We start from the raw sequence: 13,379 nt of genomic DNA, 5'->3' as shown, positions 1-13,379 counted from the left end.
TTATTAGACCCTCCTTTTACTGACAGAGCAAAAAATACTATCCAGCGCCGGAGGAGGCGGCAAGACCGAGGGCCGCCAGGACAAGATCAAGGCCAAGAACCAGAAGCTCAACGAGGAGCGCGCGCGCCGCGTCAAGGCCGAGAGGGAGGCCAAGGAGAAGGAGGACGACCAGGACGGGATCCACCCTAGCAGGAGAGCCCAGATGAATCGTCAGTAAAGCGGGCAAGGCCGAGGGAAGGGAGGAAGAGAGGGAGAGGCGACCCTCATCACGACCTTGATGATGAGTGCGGAACAGGAAAAAAAAATACAAGGGGGGGACATTATCTGTGCCTCGAAACGCCACTTTCGTTCACTATTCTACTTTTCTCTCTCATGTATCACTGCCTGCCCGTCGTGGCTTAATAGTCGGAGCGTCGCACAACACAGCGATGTATACAATCATGTCCACTTGTTGAAAGCGCTGGAACGGTCCCCGTGCGCTCACCGTTTGCCATGTGCCATACTGCCAGGGTATGTGATTCATTCGTGCGCTCCGACGACTGTCAAATAGCTTCAGACGTGATCCGAGATAACGCATGTATATCATTTGGCAGACCTCTCCGGTGCAGGACACATTCCGAGGCGTCAACCCTGTTCGTATACCCTAAGCTGCAACTGCCGCCCAGCCGTCGAGACACAGGCATCATTTGCTGTCTGTCTTTATCACGTTGCCTCCCTTGTTGGCCCACATCTCCCTATATCACCCATTGCGGCCTCCGACCTTCCCATTCGTATCTCTTCAAGAGGCCTCAAAAGGCGGCGACATCCTCGCTATCTACAGGGGGGAATCAAAAAAGGAGGAGCGATCCTCAGATGTCGGCAAGGAAAGAAATCAGAAAAGAAACAAGGAATAAAAAAGATATGAAGGGTTTCTGTTGAATGCAAATTTGCTACCTGCAGGATATGAAGGGAGAAAAAGGACCGTGAGGAGAGAGCAACGATAAAGAGGCAAAATGACCCAACACCATTACCCTGTATTGCATAAAAAGACGCGGAAAAGATGAAAACCCGAGACAGCAACCAAGACAGCCAGAGATCTGACCCGAGACCTGCTGGTTTAAACGACCAACAATGTTCGACGGCTGAAGAAATCGCCGCGAGCGACCTGCCTCGACTGGAGCCCGATGCTGACAATAGTGAGGTGGGTCAAGATCTCTGCTTCATTCCTTGCGTTCTGGAGTAATCGTCTGGAAAGTGACCGAATGGGACAGTCGGCCATCCAATGTGTCGAAACCAGATTGGGTTTGCGATAAGTTGGTGCGAGATGCGAGCACGGGACTTGGCACACGCGCTAAAGTCGAGGTCGGGAGGGTCTCAGGCCAGAATCGGATGGTAGCGGATTTACAGAATCGTGCACTTCGACTTCTTCACCTTCTGAGGCTGGGGTCGAGGGTTCAGGACGGCCCTGCATCAAGGGACAGATAGCGAGTCAGTAACAGAGTTGGGTGCGTTGGGGGCTCCCTCTACGAGGCAACGGATACGAGGGCAGTAGGGTATTGTCACAAAAAAAAAAAACAGTTGTCCGTACCTAATGGCCTCGTCAAAGACACTCTTGAGGTTGCGCTGGGTCAGGGCAGAGCACTCCAGGTACTTGTGCGCCCTGATCTCCTTGGCGCAGATGAGAGCCTGGTCGTACGAGACAGGCTCCATCCTCTTGGAACGGAGGCTCTCGAGGGTGCCCTGGTCTTCCCGGAGATCGAGCTTGGTGCCGACCAGGATGATGGGCACGTTCGGAGCGTGGTGGTCGATCTCTGGGTACCACTGTAGAGGAGGCGGTAGCCCAACGCATTAGCGCGACATGAAGCTTTTGCTAGGCGTCTTCTCAGGCGGGCCCGAGCGGAAGAGGCTGCCCCTGCTTTAGGAAGAGGCGACTAAGGAGGGGTCTGGACTGACCTTGGCCTTGACGTTGTCGAACGACGGAGGGCTGACAATGGAGAAGCAGATTAGGAAGACGTCCGTCTGGGGGTACGAAAGCGGCCTCAGACGGTCGTAATCTTCCTGTCCGGCGGTATCCCACAGTCCCAGGCTGATGGGCTTGCCATCGACCATGACACTAGCTGAGTAGTTGTCGAAGCTGCCGGTGCGAGACGAGTTAGAATCGGATGTATGTAAATATGCTGGCAATGTGAAATGAAGATGGACGCGTCTCGAAATGCACTGACACTGTGGGGATGTATTCGCCGGGGAAGGCGTTTGTCGTGTACGAAATGAGCAGGCATGTCTGTATGCAAGGGCGTCAGCAAGGCGCGCCTGTATTCAGGGGACGATTACGGGTGCGGTCGCGGGTTTGTGCGCATCTGGCCCTCGAGTTTGGACGAGCTGGGCAAACACAGAGCGTGGCTCTGCGTTTGCATGTCGAAGGAGCGATGGGCCGGTGGGCGGCAATTCAATCGAGCCAGAATGGGCTACTAACCTTTCCGACAGCACCGTCACCGGTCACAACACACTGGAAGAAGCAGCGCAAAAGTCAGCATTTGGACCATGGGACCAGGTTGGGTTCTTTGTTTGGACGCGCGGGCCCAACGGTTCGATCGCTCGCCCTCGAGGGCGCGGGTAAGCGCTGGCAGGGCCAGGAGAGGGGGATCGGGACGGGGCGACGTACCTTGAGAGACTGGACCCCGGGGGCGGCCATTTTGGGATGTGAGGTCAAAAGAAGCGGTGGCGCTCTTGACGGGAAACTGCACCGGAGGCAGGAGGTTGATGAGCCAGCAGCAGGTGCAGGCGGCGGCAGCGGCGGGCGGTTTTCAAAGGCCGAGGTGGTGGGAGTACGGCTGAGACTGTGTGGTGTGTGGGCGCAAAGTGTTTTTCCCTTGGTTCAGGACGAGAGGCAGTGGAGGCTGGTGTAGGACTGTGGACTGCACGGGTTTTTCGGTGCAGCGTGCAGGTGCAGTGCGGTGCCTCTACTGTACTGTAGCGGGTGCTCTCAGCGGGCGGCGGGTCTGGGTGGGTGGCAATGGAGCCTGTATTTGCGGGCGGTGGCTCTGGGTGCGTTGGGTTGATTGTTGTTGAAAAAGCTGCATCAATCAGTTAGAAGAGATGTTTTGGAACAGCGGGACGGGATGCTGCCGTTTAAAGTTGAGGGGAGGGCGAGGGATGGGGGACTAGACTTGGGAACCCGACTTGGATCGGCCGCAGCGCAGGTGGAAGCTGGCCAGGGCCCTGATAAGATAGCTGCCGCAGCTTGCGGTGCTGGTGCTGGTGCTGGTGCTGGGGATGGGGAAGGAGGGAAGGCAGTCCGTGCAGTGCAGCGCCCATGCCAGAGAATGGGGAGAGACGTCGGCTTGGCTGGCGCTGCTAGGCGAGTGGCTGGCGGTGACCCGACCATCCATGATCCATCCATTCATGATCCATCCATCGCCAATGAACCCTGCCCGCCCGCCCGATCGACCCAGCCCGCGTCGCCAGCCAGTCCACAGCCGGCACCATCTGCCCACCTGCCCTGCCCGTCTGTCCGCCCATCCACAGGCACACTCTCCCAGACTCCCATAGGCACTTCCGTCCCCTCCCTCTGTCAGGCAGGCATGCAGCCGCCAGTGACCCCTGGGGTGCCGGGGGGCGGGAAAGCGGCCGAACAGCCTCTTTTGGTGGGACGTCAAGTGGGGAGAGAAGAGGGGGGTTGTGCGAGGAGAGAGGTGAAGCACATGCCGGCCTGCCAAAGGAGGTGCTCTAACACTTGCAGCTTCAGCATGCCCTGCAGACAGCCACCATGTTGTCGCTGGCCATTTTTATTCTTGGACATGTCTCCCTTTTACCCCTTTTGCCTGGCGGATGTGGTGGAGTGAAAGGATTGCCGGACTGGAAGTGAAGCATCGACTCGTGGTCGCATCAACAAGTACTTACGAGAAATTCGGAATGGCGCAGAGAAGGAAAAGCAATAACAGGTGCCGCGACGATGAACAATGATGTACAGTAGCCCTGCGCCCCTAGGGTTACAGGGCGGGCTTCTTGCGTCTTTTTAAAGCTCCTACAAGCCGATCAGGTACCTGCGATGGCCGACTGGACCAAGTTTCACAATCGCAGAGTCGTGGATTTTTATGGAGATAGAGGGGAAGCGAAAAGAGAGATGCAGTGGAAGCTCTGATAAAGCTCTGATGCAGGGGCACCTGCTTCCATGGGGTCCGTCTGTGCTCCCAAGCTCTGGAGCTTAGGTTGACCATCAATTGATCAATTCCCCGGTGCCTGCTGGAGCTGGAACTGGAACTGCATGTTGCACTACGGCCCAGGGCTTTGTAGCTTTCTTCAACCAGCTTCAACGCCGTCGCAAGCTCCCCAGAGGCTGATAGCTCGGACTAACACCGCATTCGTGACCATACTGGCCCGCATTAGCAGCCGCAACAGGAAACAGGCCGGCACATTCATTGGGCACGAGCGGTCAGTTGTTTTATCTGGACCGCGGTTGATTGGGTCTTGTTTGCCAAAGTAGCCGCGAGAGAAAGAAGAACAAAAAACCAGGCGGCTGGAGCAGCGCAGGGTCTGGAGTCGTTGGTTGCGACGTTCGATGGGTGGCCCAAAGGGGCTGCTCCTTCCTCTTTTCATCCACTCAAGGGGGTTGGTTCGCTAGCGGCTCGCGGGGAGGCATCATCGACTCGCGCCCCGGCCGGGGCTATCTTTGGTGGGTTCTTCTAGAGGCGTGACGCCGTCTCATGGGCTCTCAGCTTTGCTAGGAGACGGTGGCCAGTGCGCCAAAGTGCTCGCATGCCGTGCCTAGTAGGGACCTAGGTTGCACGCGTCAATACGACCTCGTCTCTCCTCGGGCACATGCTACCGTCCTTTGTCACCCAAGCCATCCAAACAAACAGCAGATCCCAATGGGGAATCAGCTGGTGAGCTTGCCAAAGGAAGTCTGTGTGAGCGAGAGCAAAGCTTGATAGTCAAATATCGACAGCAGGTGGCCTGCGGTTCACCAACCAACCAACCAACCAACCAACCCCTCGGGCTGCGCAAGGCCCGCAGTAATGGTGCAGCGGAGCCGAACAGGAATCCGGTTGAATGACGCTAGTGAAGAAGGAATGAGGTTGCCCCCAACATGGATGCGATATGCACGCCCGCCTGGATCTGGGGTGCCCCCTTCCAGGCCCGCGGCGGCTGGCCGTCACCTCGACAGGAGCGCAAACGATTGGACGTCATAGTCCCAGAAGGAAGCACGCCCGCCCACGCCGCTCGGCTTCCCTACTGGACGTTTCTACTTGCTACTGGGCCAACCACATGGCGGTGCGCCCGCATTTCTTCATATGATGCACGCCTCGTTACAGAGCTGTCCTGTTTTATTCTTGTGCATCTCCGAGTTCTAGACGGCATGGCCGGGGGTCTCGCCTGATCTTCCCCCTACTCCTATTCTTGCTCGCTCTTATCGGAGTTGGCACGAATCTAGAAAGGGTCTGGATAGGGTTCATGATTCGTCGTTTCAACCAGCACCCACGGCCAAGTCCGTGGACCAAATGAGGCGTGTTGCCGCCAGAAGAGAGCAGCCTCCCGTTCCATGTCGGGGCGGCAGTCCCATCGCGATCCGAGGCTCGTGCGTTGTGAGCCGTAGCCAAAGACCCCGAGTAGTGGCGCTTTTGTTTGACGCTCCTCTCGATGCCGAGCTTGCTAGCCGACCCGACCGAGGACGAGCACGAGGGGCGCAAAAAACGGAAAGCCCTTGGCAGGCGCCCGGACGCTGGCCCGTTCGGCCAAGCATCGTGGGAGAGCTTCTTGGACCCAACTGGGGTTGGCGGAACATGCCACGTTTTGTTTCATCAACGGTCTGTAGACTGCATCGAAACGTCGAAACCCCCCTCCCCTTACCCCCGGGACCCCGCCGCCACCCAACGACCGGAACGTGCGGCCACCCCGTAGCCTGATACCTATCAGCACCAGCACAGCCGCCCCCCGGCTTCTTGCTGTTGCTGCCTCCATGGGCCCCCCCAGCGGCGATCCGACAGCCAGGAGGAGGGGTTGGATCGCTGGCGGCCGGCCGACGGCACGCGGTACATAGGTTGGCGCTGCCTAGAATCAGGGTCCCTAGTCTTTTGTTCGCACGTGAAGTGCATGGTACTGTAGGCTGGGGCTGGGCAGACTCGTAATGCTGGTCCCGTGAGCGACGAACAATCCGATCCAGACACGACATGGCAGCGAGATCGAGATGCGTGCCCGACTCGATGCACATGTCATGAATGTGGAATGGCCGCGCTTGGAGAAGGGTCTGGCACCGGGCAGCTGAGGACCAATGGATGCGCAGCTCAGCTCGGGCGCTCTCGAAGCTGTGTCCAGGTCAATGTTCAGAGGCTTTTGACAGGCCCGTGCACCCATCAACTAAAGCAATGCCCTACGCGATTGGGACGAAGGGCGAGCTCTCAGGTGTGGGTTTCCAAGTGAGTCGGGCCCACATTGGCTCCTCCCAGTTCCGGCCGACGCGTAGCTCCAGCCCAGCAGCCCATGGTAAAGCGTGACCAAAATCGCGTTTGCCGACGCGCCCCGGCCCGACAGTAACCGGCGCAAGCGCAAGAAAAGGCAGACCACGAACAGGGAACAGGATGCAGGCGTGGTGCTCCGGACCCTGGATCGTCTGACCAGCAACCGCCGACAGCAGCCACCACAAACCGCGCGAGCAATGTCCCTGCCGGTCCGCCCAGCAGCGGGCGGCGGCAGCGCTGCAACGCCGGCGGCCGACGATGGGGACGCCGCCACCCCCGGGCCCCGGTACCCGCCGGCGCGACAACAACAACAACAACAACAACAACAACAACAGGGTCTGGCCGTGCGCACACCGGGCCAGCTGGCCCGCAACGTCCGTGCCGCCAGCGTGCCCCACCGCACCCCAACCAACCGGCCCGTCGCCGCCGTCGCCAACAACAACAACCGCAGCGGCGGCAACGGCCTGTCCGCGTCGGCACGCCGCCTCAGGGCGCCGTCGGTGGCCGGCCGCGCCACCCCGCACGCCCGCCGCGCTATTGAGACCTTCCGCGACCGCCGCACCGCCGTGCTCAACACGCCAGGCCGCAAAAAAGGGCGGCGGTGGCGGCGGGCGTCTAGCCTCGGCAGCCGCCGCCGCCGCGCGGGACCGGCGCCGCAGCGGCATCGTCGAGGGCAAAGGGGACGGCCCACTCGACGCCCTGCGCACGCTCAGCCGGCGCCTGGCGCCCCTGTCGCAGCGCGTCGTGACCTCGTCCTCCCCCGGCGACACGCCGCGCCGCGACGACAATAGCAGCATCGCGGGCGAGGTGGGCCGCCGCCAGCGGGACCCGTCGGGCATGTTCCTGGACGACGACGACGACGACGAAGACTCGGACTCGGGCTTCATCAAGCGCCGCCCGCGCCTGTCGCTGCCCATCGACGCCGGCGACGACGACGAGGCGGAGCTGCAGCGCCCCCAGATCTCGGGCCTGCTGGACGACCACACGGCGCTCTCGGTCGAGGCGCCGCGCCGCGCCGCCAGCGAGCAGCCGGGCGGCTGGGGCCGCTTCGACCGCCAGAGCCTGCGCATGAGCGACTTCTTCGGCGGCCGCCTCGACCTGTCGGACGAGTTCGGCCCGCCCGACGACGCCGGCGGCGTGATGCCGCCGCCCTTCTTTGATGACGTGGACGACGGCGACCGTGCGAGGAGAGACGACGATACTTATGAACGGTGTGTTTTTTTTGTTTTATATATATATATCACATTCCCCCCTTCACATGTTAGGACGTGTGCGTGCTAAACCAGACTTTCTTCTGCTGCGCAGCCTCGACTCACCTGCCGGTCGGCGGGAGACGCTTGGGCCCGGCCGCCAGAGCGATTTTGGCACCATCGAGGTCCCGCTTGACGTAGACAGTCCTTTCCGACTCGAGCCTCAGATCAACGAGACCACCGAGATTCCCGGCCTGGTGTTTGGCGACGATGACGACGATGGCGGAAACTCGCCCCTGGCCTCCCCAGACCCGGGCCGAGGCTCACCCGATGCAGACGACCATGACCTGAACGGCTACGACGCCGCCTCGGTCGACGGCGACCTGGAGGAAGCGACGACGTCGGGCGCGACAGCAGCCTTTGCCGCGGCCGCGGCGCGGAGGCCGGGCGAGAGGCTCGGGATCAAAGCCGACAAGCCCAACAAGAAGGGCCTCCGGCTGTCCAAGCACGGGAACCCAGTCCCGTCGCTGCCTCCCGCAGTGGTCAAGCGCCTGGCCGAGGCCATGGCCCGGACCAGTGGCGTGGTCGGCAACGCAAAGATCACCCCCGAGACGCTCCGCGCGCTCATGCAGGCGACCGACTGGTTTTTCGAGCAGGTCGGCGACGACCTCCGCGCCCTCGCCCACCACGCCGGGAGGAAGACGATCGAGACCAGTGACGTGGCCATGCTCATGAAGAGGTACGTTTCATTGTTCTCATTCGTCCGAATCGACGAAATATCTGGGTATATCTGTATAAAGGGGCTGCTTCCGGGACTTTGTGCAGATTATTCGTACATTATTGTTTTCAGTAGCCAGAGGCTGACTAGACCCACTGCCTCATCCTCAGGCAACGGCAGATCGACTCTCAGACGACCGTCTTCTCGCTCGCCCAACGGCATCTGCCCAGGGAGCTCCTGCAGGAGCTACGAATGCCACCTCGGGCACCCCCCAAAAAGCGCCACCGGGAGGCTCGTCAGGCCGCAGCAGACGACGACGACGAGACTTGATTGGGGGAGGTGGTCAAGAAGGGGTAGCAACAGGAGCTGCCACCCTCTAGTTTGCTAGCATCTGGGCTCCGCCCACGCCGCACCCAACCCAAGATGATGATATCGCATGCCGTGAGAGCGCGCCAACGCCCTGGGCTCGGGGTCACCACCCCTTGTTCATGCGAACGCGACGGGCTACGTCTGATGGTGGCTTCTTGACCACCATCCAGAACATTACAGACGTGGCGGCAGCGAGGCCATACCTTGCAGTGTGACAGGAAGCATTAGCGACCATGCCCATGGGGTTGGCTGGAGAAAGCGGCGTTGACACGTGCAAAAGAAGATGCAGTGCGCAACAGCACTACGCCAACAAGTAGGACGCCAGAAGGTGGAGGGAGGTGCTTACCAGGTAAAAATGTACTGGGCATGGTTGTTCCTCAGATTCACCTCAGGGGCCCTGCCGATCGGGATGCCCCTGCTTTGCATATCTAGGACCTCGAGAAGACCAGGCTCTGGGAAAGAAAGGCGGGTTTCGTGGTCAGCAACGCAGTATGACTGTAACGAGATATCACGATAGTGAAGGGTGAGCGTCAGGGGCGCGAACCGAAGTCGCTCCCTGGAAGTATATAAAATGAAATCCTAAACTTACCCATCGTCGCCTCGATCCATATAGGCTGGCTGCCGGTCAGGCTGGCCATCTGCTCGACGTCGGGGAAGTAGAACTCGCCCTTGTCGGGCCTGTTGTCGGGCGTGAACATGTTCTTCTTCCACGGCTTGCGCAGTAGGCCCTCGACGCGGACGGTGCCGTCGACGAGCCCGCCCCGGCGGCGGCGCGCCCGCTGGTCGGCCAGCTTCTTGCTGATCCAGCCGCGGTTCACCAGCACCGGCGGCGGCGGCGGCTGGGACCAGCCGTCGGGCAGGTCCGTCTCGAAGGGTGTGACGACCATGAACCCCTGCTCGCCGTCCTTGACGCGCGGGCCGATGAGCATCTCGAGGTCGTGGCGGAACCGGCCCGTGGCGTAGACGCGGCGGTAGTCGAAGTCCTCGACGGCGGCCGGGTCGACGCGCGGCGGGAGCGGGAGCGGCGGCCGCACGAGCCGGTCCTCGCACTTTGCGATCAGATCCGTCTTCCACTTGAGCCGGTACACCTGCCAGGTGCCCAGCACGAGCGCTGTTATGGGGATGAGGGCTGTTTGATTGCGAGGCGTGTGTGCGAGTTGTCAGTTGCTGTTGTGGGCTTGCGCAAAGAAAGAAGGAAGAAGGAACGAAGGAAGAAGTGAGGCGGTACCGAGTATGATCAGGCCCGGGCCATGCCTCCTCCCGGATCGCACGAGCTCGGGCGGGTTGTCTATCACCGACGTCCAGTTCGGGTCGTCGGCCGGCTGCTTCTGCTCCGACCGCGCCCTGGAGCTCGAGGATATGGGCCGCCGGGCCGTGAAGCGTGGCGTCGGCCGCGGACACGGGCGGGCGGCGCCTGGCGGCTGGTGCTGGCTCAGGCGCTGCAGGCCCCTTACAGCTCTTTGCGCCGCCGCCGATGGCCGCAGGAGGCAGTGCGCTGCCGCCCTCATTTTTCTCGGCACCGACGTCTGGTCGGCTTCGGCTTTCTCGAGGCTGCTACGGGCGCATTGGCCTCAGGGAGGGCATAGATATGTGGCCCTGGTGACGGGAGGGTTCGGATTCGACGGCTGCGGCGGGCGTTGGCGTCCCAAACTGGTGTGACATCGTCAAAAGTTGCGCTGGGCTGGGGCTTGCGAAAGCCCCACCAAGCCACGTGCGGCGGCGGGTTTTACTGGAAATCGCGGGCGGTTTGGTGAGACGTCAATCAATTGATTGATGCGATTTTGCCTGATTGGTCCCCTGGAGCTCAGAGCTTACAGGGAGCTCCGACAGCTGCACGGGCGGACAACTGAAGCTCCCTTAGACCACGTTTACATCATCAAAGCTTCAAGTTCCTGCCGACGTCAACTGTGACGACGTTGAGCCCTTCTCTTCGCATTCTGTTTGGTCTCTGGACGCACTAGACCTGAACCTATCTCATTCCACCCCGCTGAAAACATCCATTCGACTTCATTCCAGCACGCACTCCACTAGCCCGCCGTTTTCACCAGCCTCGGGGCCCTCACAGCCAAATTCACTCACTCGCTCGTCCAATCCCTGGCGTCCCCCCACGACCCCTTGGCGCTGCCCCCAACAACTGCGTGTCGCTTTTTGCCATAGCACCTTGTTGACTAGCAGACAGTTGAACCAAAACTCTTCCTCTGCACGTCTTTCTTGACCAGTCAGCGACATCCGCCAGGATGTTCTTTGAGGGCACTCTGCAGGAGGGCATTGCCGCCGCCGTGCAAGAGGCCAAGCTGGTCGTTTGCTTCGTCACAGGTAGGATCTTGCGAAGATGGACTGTCTCTTTCTAGGTCTTGACGTATCCCCAATACTCCCAGCCATGCTAACCCCAGCCTTCACCAGACGACGAAACTGAGAGCAAGACATGGGAGGAAGACTTCCTTAGGGACAGTTCGGTAAGCACCTCTCCGACTTTCAATGACATCTCCATCCCCAAGGAATGTTGCCTCCATCAACGTCTGATCACGTGCACTCCTCCCCAGGTTGAATATCCGTTAAATGCAGAAGCCGTTCTGCTTCGCTTGAAGGCAGGCTCAGAGGAAGCAAAGTATCTCGCAGCAATATTCCCTATCCCCAAGGCTCCGACGCTCGTCCTGATCAGGTGGGTGCAAATTCCGATAAGGGGAGCAACTCTCCAGGATGAGGAAAGCGTACTGATCAGCTTCGCCCAAAGGAATGGTGAGCTCAAGGAGTACATAGCTGCCGGAACCGTGAGAGAAGAGTTCCTTAGGAGGGTCCGCAAGTCGCTGGGAATCATGCAGCCAAGTGACCCGGCACAGCCTGCGCCGGAACAGCAACCCCAGCAGCCGCCTGCGGGCCATCGTTCAGCCGGCGTTGATGCTTCCACGCGAAACGTCTCGAGCGGCACATCCAGCTCCGCCTTGAACACCCCGGCGTCCAGCAGCCACGATGAGCAGCCGGAACAGCAGCCGCGCAGCAGCAGGGACAAGGGTAAAGGAAGGGCCGAGCCTGAGCCAAACAGTGATAGCGCGGCCCCGCAGGCGGGCAAGCCGCACGCCGATGTGGCAAAGGCCTCGGATGAGTACAGGAAGCGCAGGCTGGAGGGCCAGGAAGCGAGACGACGCATCCTCGAGCAGATCGAGCATGACAAGGCGGTGCGCAGGCAGCGTGACGAGCAGCGCAAGGCCGAGAGGAGAGCCGCGGCTGCCGGCGACGATGGTCAAAACGTGGCCGCGAGCAGCAGTCCAGCCGAGGCGGTCCAGCCGCCGGCGGGCGCTATAGGGAGTGCTTCGGCCGCCGCGGCGTCCAGGCAGAGCAAGACGTGCGCGCTGCAGGTGCGCGACTTTGACGGCTCCACCATCCGCACGCGCCTGCCAAGCGGCGGCACGCTGAGGAAGGAGGTCAGGGAGTGGGTGGACGCCAGCCGCGTCGCGTCGGGCCAGGCCAAGGACCCGTATCTCTTCAAGATCGTGCTTACCCCGCTGCCCAACCGGACCATCGAGGAGGCGGAGGAGGACCAGTCGCTCGCGGATCTCGGTCTGGCCCCGTCCTCAACCCTGATCCTCGTGCCCGTGCGCCGGTTCGCGACGGCCTACGGCGGCCCAGGTGCTGCTTCCGGCGGCCTGCTCGCTGGTCTGTGGGCCATGATCCTCGGCTTTTTGAACCCTGTAATCCTCTTCTTCCGCGCCTTCACGACGAGGCAGGAGCAGCTTCAGGCCGACGAGGAGATTAGACTGGCCAGGCTCGATCGCTCTCGTCAGCAGCAGGACCAGCCGTCGAACCCGGCCGGCCGGCAGGAGCAAGGAAGCGCTAGGGTCACTGGTTTCCGCAACCTCAACGACGACAGGAGAGATCAGCAGCTTTACAATGGCAATTCGGTAGGCATACCCCCCTGGGTGACCCCTATTTCTGTTTTATGATTCCACCCTCGCTGACATTTCCTCTCCCAGCTCAACTTTGAGCCGAGGCCCGATGAGGAATGATCATTCTTTCATCACGGGTCTTGGATCAGCTATTGCAGCAAGTCTGCCTTGGTCTCATCAGGTGTATGTATATGATGTGGAGCGGAGTCGTCCAATGCTAGTGTAATATTACAGAGCACAAGGGAAAAGGAGAAGTGAGGGCTTTGCACGCCGCTATGTTCAGATGCTCGAGGCGTAGCTTTTCTCCACTCTGATTTCTTCTTTTTTTTCTTTCTCTTTCTTTGTCACAGGCCCAGTCTATGCAGAGTCCGCCTGGCTTTTATGATCCGGTTCGCAACCTTCCATATAATGTCCACGCGCATCCAACCAGGCTCTGGACATGCCCGACCTCTTCCTCTAGTACTGGCTAGCGGCGGCCTGGCAGGCCTTGAGCTGTTCCAGGTACCAGTTGCAGATCTGCATGTTGCCGCCGTTCTCGTCCATGCACTTTGTGAAGTTCTGGGTGGCGCCGGCGCAGTTGTTGCCCCACTGGCTGTTCTGGGCCTGCTCGGACGGCGCGGCGGCCGTGGGCTCGGCGGGAGCCGAGGAGCCGCCGCTGAACATGCCGCCGATGGCGTGGCCGATAGAGGAGCCGACCGCGACGCCGCTGCAAAGGTTGGTTAATGTTTACAGTTAGCATATTCGTCGCCTTTGTGTTTGTCGCATGCTTTCGAGATGCTACCGG

General features: G+C 60.5%; 7 protein-coding genes across 7 annotated transcripts in view; 3 read left to right on the top strand and 4 right to left on the bottom strand.

Moving 5' to 3' along the window:
* Positions 1 to 529, top strand: part of GGTG_11589 (RNA binding protein) — a 2,560-nt gene extending 2,031 nt beyond the window's left edge. The window contains exon 2 of the mRNA XM_009229480.1: positions 46 to 529. Within this exon, the coding sequence (XP_009227744.1) occupies positions 46 to 217 (172 nt within the window). The 3' untranslated portion in view covers positions 218 to 529. The remainder of the gene's footprint in view (positions 1 to 45) is intronic.
* Positions 460 to 3,103, bottom strand: GGTG_11588 (Ras-like protein ced-10). Its single transcript, XM_009229479.1, has 6 exons — positions 2,642 to 3,103; positions 2,453 to 2,485; positions 2,202 to 2,260; positions 1,933 to 2,113; positions 1,568 to 1,800; positions 460 to 1,444 (listed from the first exon to the last, which is right to left on the bottom strand). Exons 1-6 carry the CDS (start codon positions 2,669 to 2,671, stop codon positions 1,381 to 1,383), a joined length of 600 nt encoding a protein of 199 aa, XP_009227743.1. The 5' UTR covers positions 2,672 to 3,103; the 3' UTR covers positions 460 to 1,380.
* A 1,929-nt stretch (positions 3,104 to 5,032) lies between these two features.
* GGTG_11587 (hypothetical protein) lies at positions 5,033 to 6,187 on the bottom strand (the record flags this gene model as incomplete). The annotated part of the gene is made up of 3 exons (XM_009229478.1): positions 5,033 to 5,208; positions 5,459 to 5,743; positions 5,827 to 6,187. The coding sequence occupies 3 exons, from the start codon at positions 6,185 to 6,187 to the stop codon at positions 5,132 to 5,134; spliced, it is 723 nt and encodes a 240-aa protein (XP_009227742.1). The 3' UTR covers positions 5,033 to 5,131.
* Positions 6,188 to 6,390: 203 nt separating this feature from the next.
* Positions 6,391 to 9,354, top strand: GGTG_11586 (hypothetical protein). The gene is made up of 3 exons (XM_009229477.1): positions 6,391 to 7,645; positions 7,740 to 8,363; positions 8,513 to 9,354. The coding sequence occupies exons 1-3, from the start codon at positions 6,693 to 6,695 to the stop codon at positions 8,670 to 8,672; spliced, it is 1,737 nt and encodes a 578-aa protein (XP_009227741.1). The 5' UTR covers positions 6,391 to 6,692; the 3' UTR covers positions 8,673 to 9,354.
* On the bottom strand, positions 8,311 to 10,402 carry GGTG_11585 (COX1 assembly protein). The gene is made up of 4 exons (XM_009229476.1): positions 9,940 to 10,402; positions 9,301 to 9,840; positions 9,058 to 9,163; positions 8,311 to 8,914 (listed from the first exon to the last, which is right to left on the bottom strand). Exons 1-4 carry the CDS (start codon positions 10,217 to 10,219, stop codon positions 8,815 to 8,817), a joined length of 1,026 nt encoding a protein of 341 aa, XP_009227740.1. The 5' UTR covers positions 10,220 to 10,402; the 3' UTR covers positions 8,311 to 8,814.
* Positions 10,403 to 10,467: 65 nt separating this feature from the next.
* On the top strand, positions 10,468 to 13,114 carry GGTG_11584 (hypothetical protein). Its single transcript, XM_009229475.1, has 5 exons — positions 10,468 to 11,027; positions 11,115 to 11,167; positions 11,255 to 11,373; positions 11,446 to 12,610; positions 12,683 to 13,114. Exons 1-5 carry the CDS (start codon positions 10,949 to 10,951, stop codon positions 12,713 to 12,715), a joined length of 1,449 nt encoding a protein of 482 aa, XP_009227739.1. The 5' UTR covers positions 10,468 to 10,948; the 3' UTR covers positions 12,716 to 13,114.
* GGTG_11583 (hypothetical protein) lies at positions 12,682 to 13,301 on the bottom strand. Its single transcript, XM_009229474.1, has one exon. It carries the CDS (start codon positions 13,256 to 13,258, stop codon positions 13,052 to 13,054), a length of 207 nt encoding a protein of 68 aa, XP_009227738.1. The 5' UTR covers positions 13,259 to 13,301; the 3' UTR covers positions 12,682 to 13,051.
* Between the last annotated feature and the right edge of the window lie 78 nt (positions 13,302 to 13,379).

Source organism: Gaeumannomyces tritici, assembly GCF_000145635.1.
Source record: "Gaeumannomyces tritici R3-111a-1 unplaced genomic scaffold supercont2.7, whole genome shotgun sequence".
NCBI classification, from domain to species: domain Eukaryota; kingdom Fungi; phylum Ascomycota; class Sordariomycetes; order Magnaporthales; family Magnaporthaceae; genus Gaeumannomyces; species Gaeumannomyces tritici.
The sequence above is the reverse complement of the archived record's forward strand: the minus strand, read 5'-3'. Positions and strand labels throughout refer to the sequence as shown.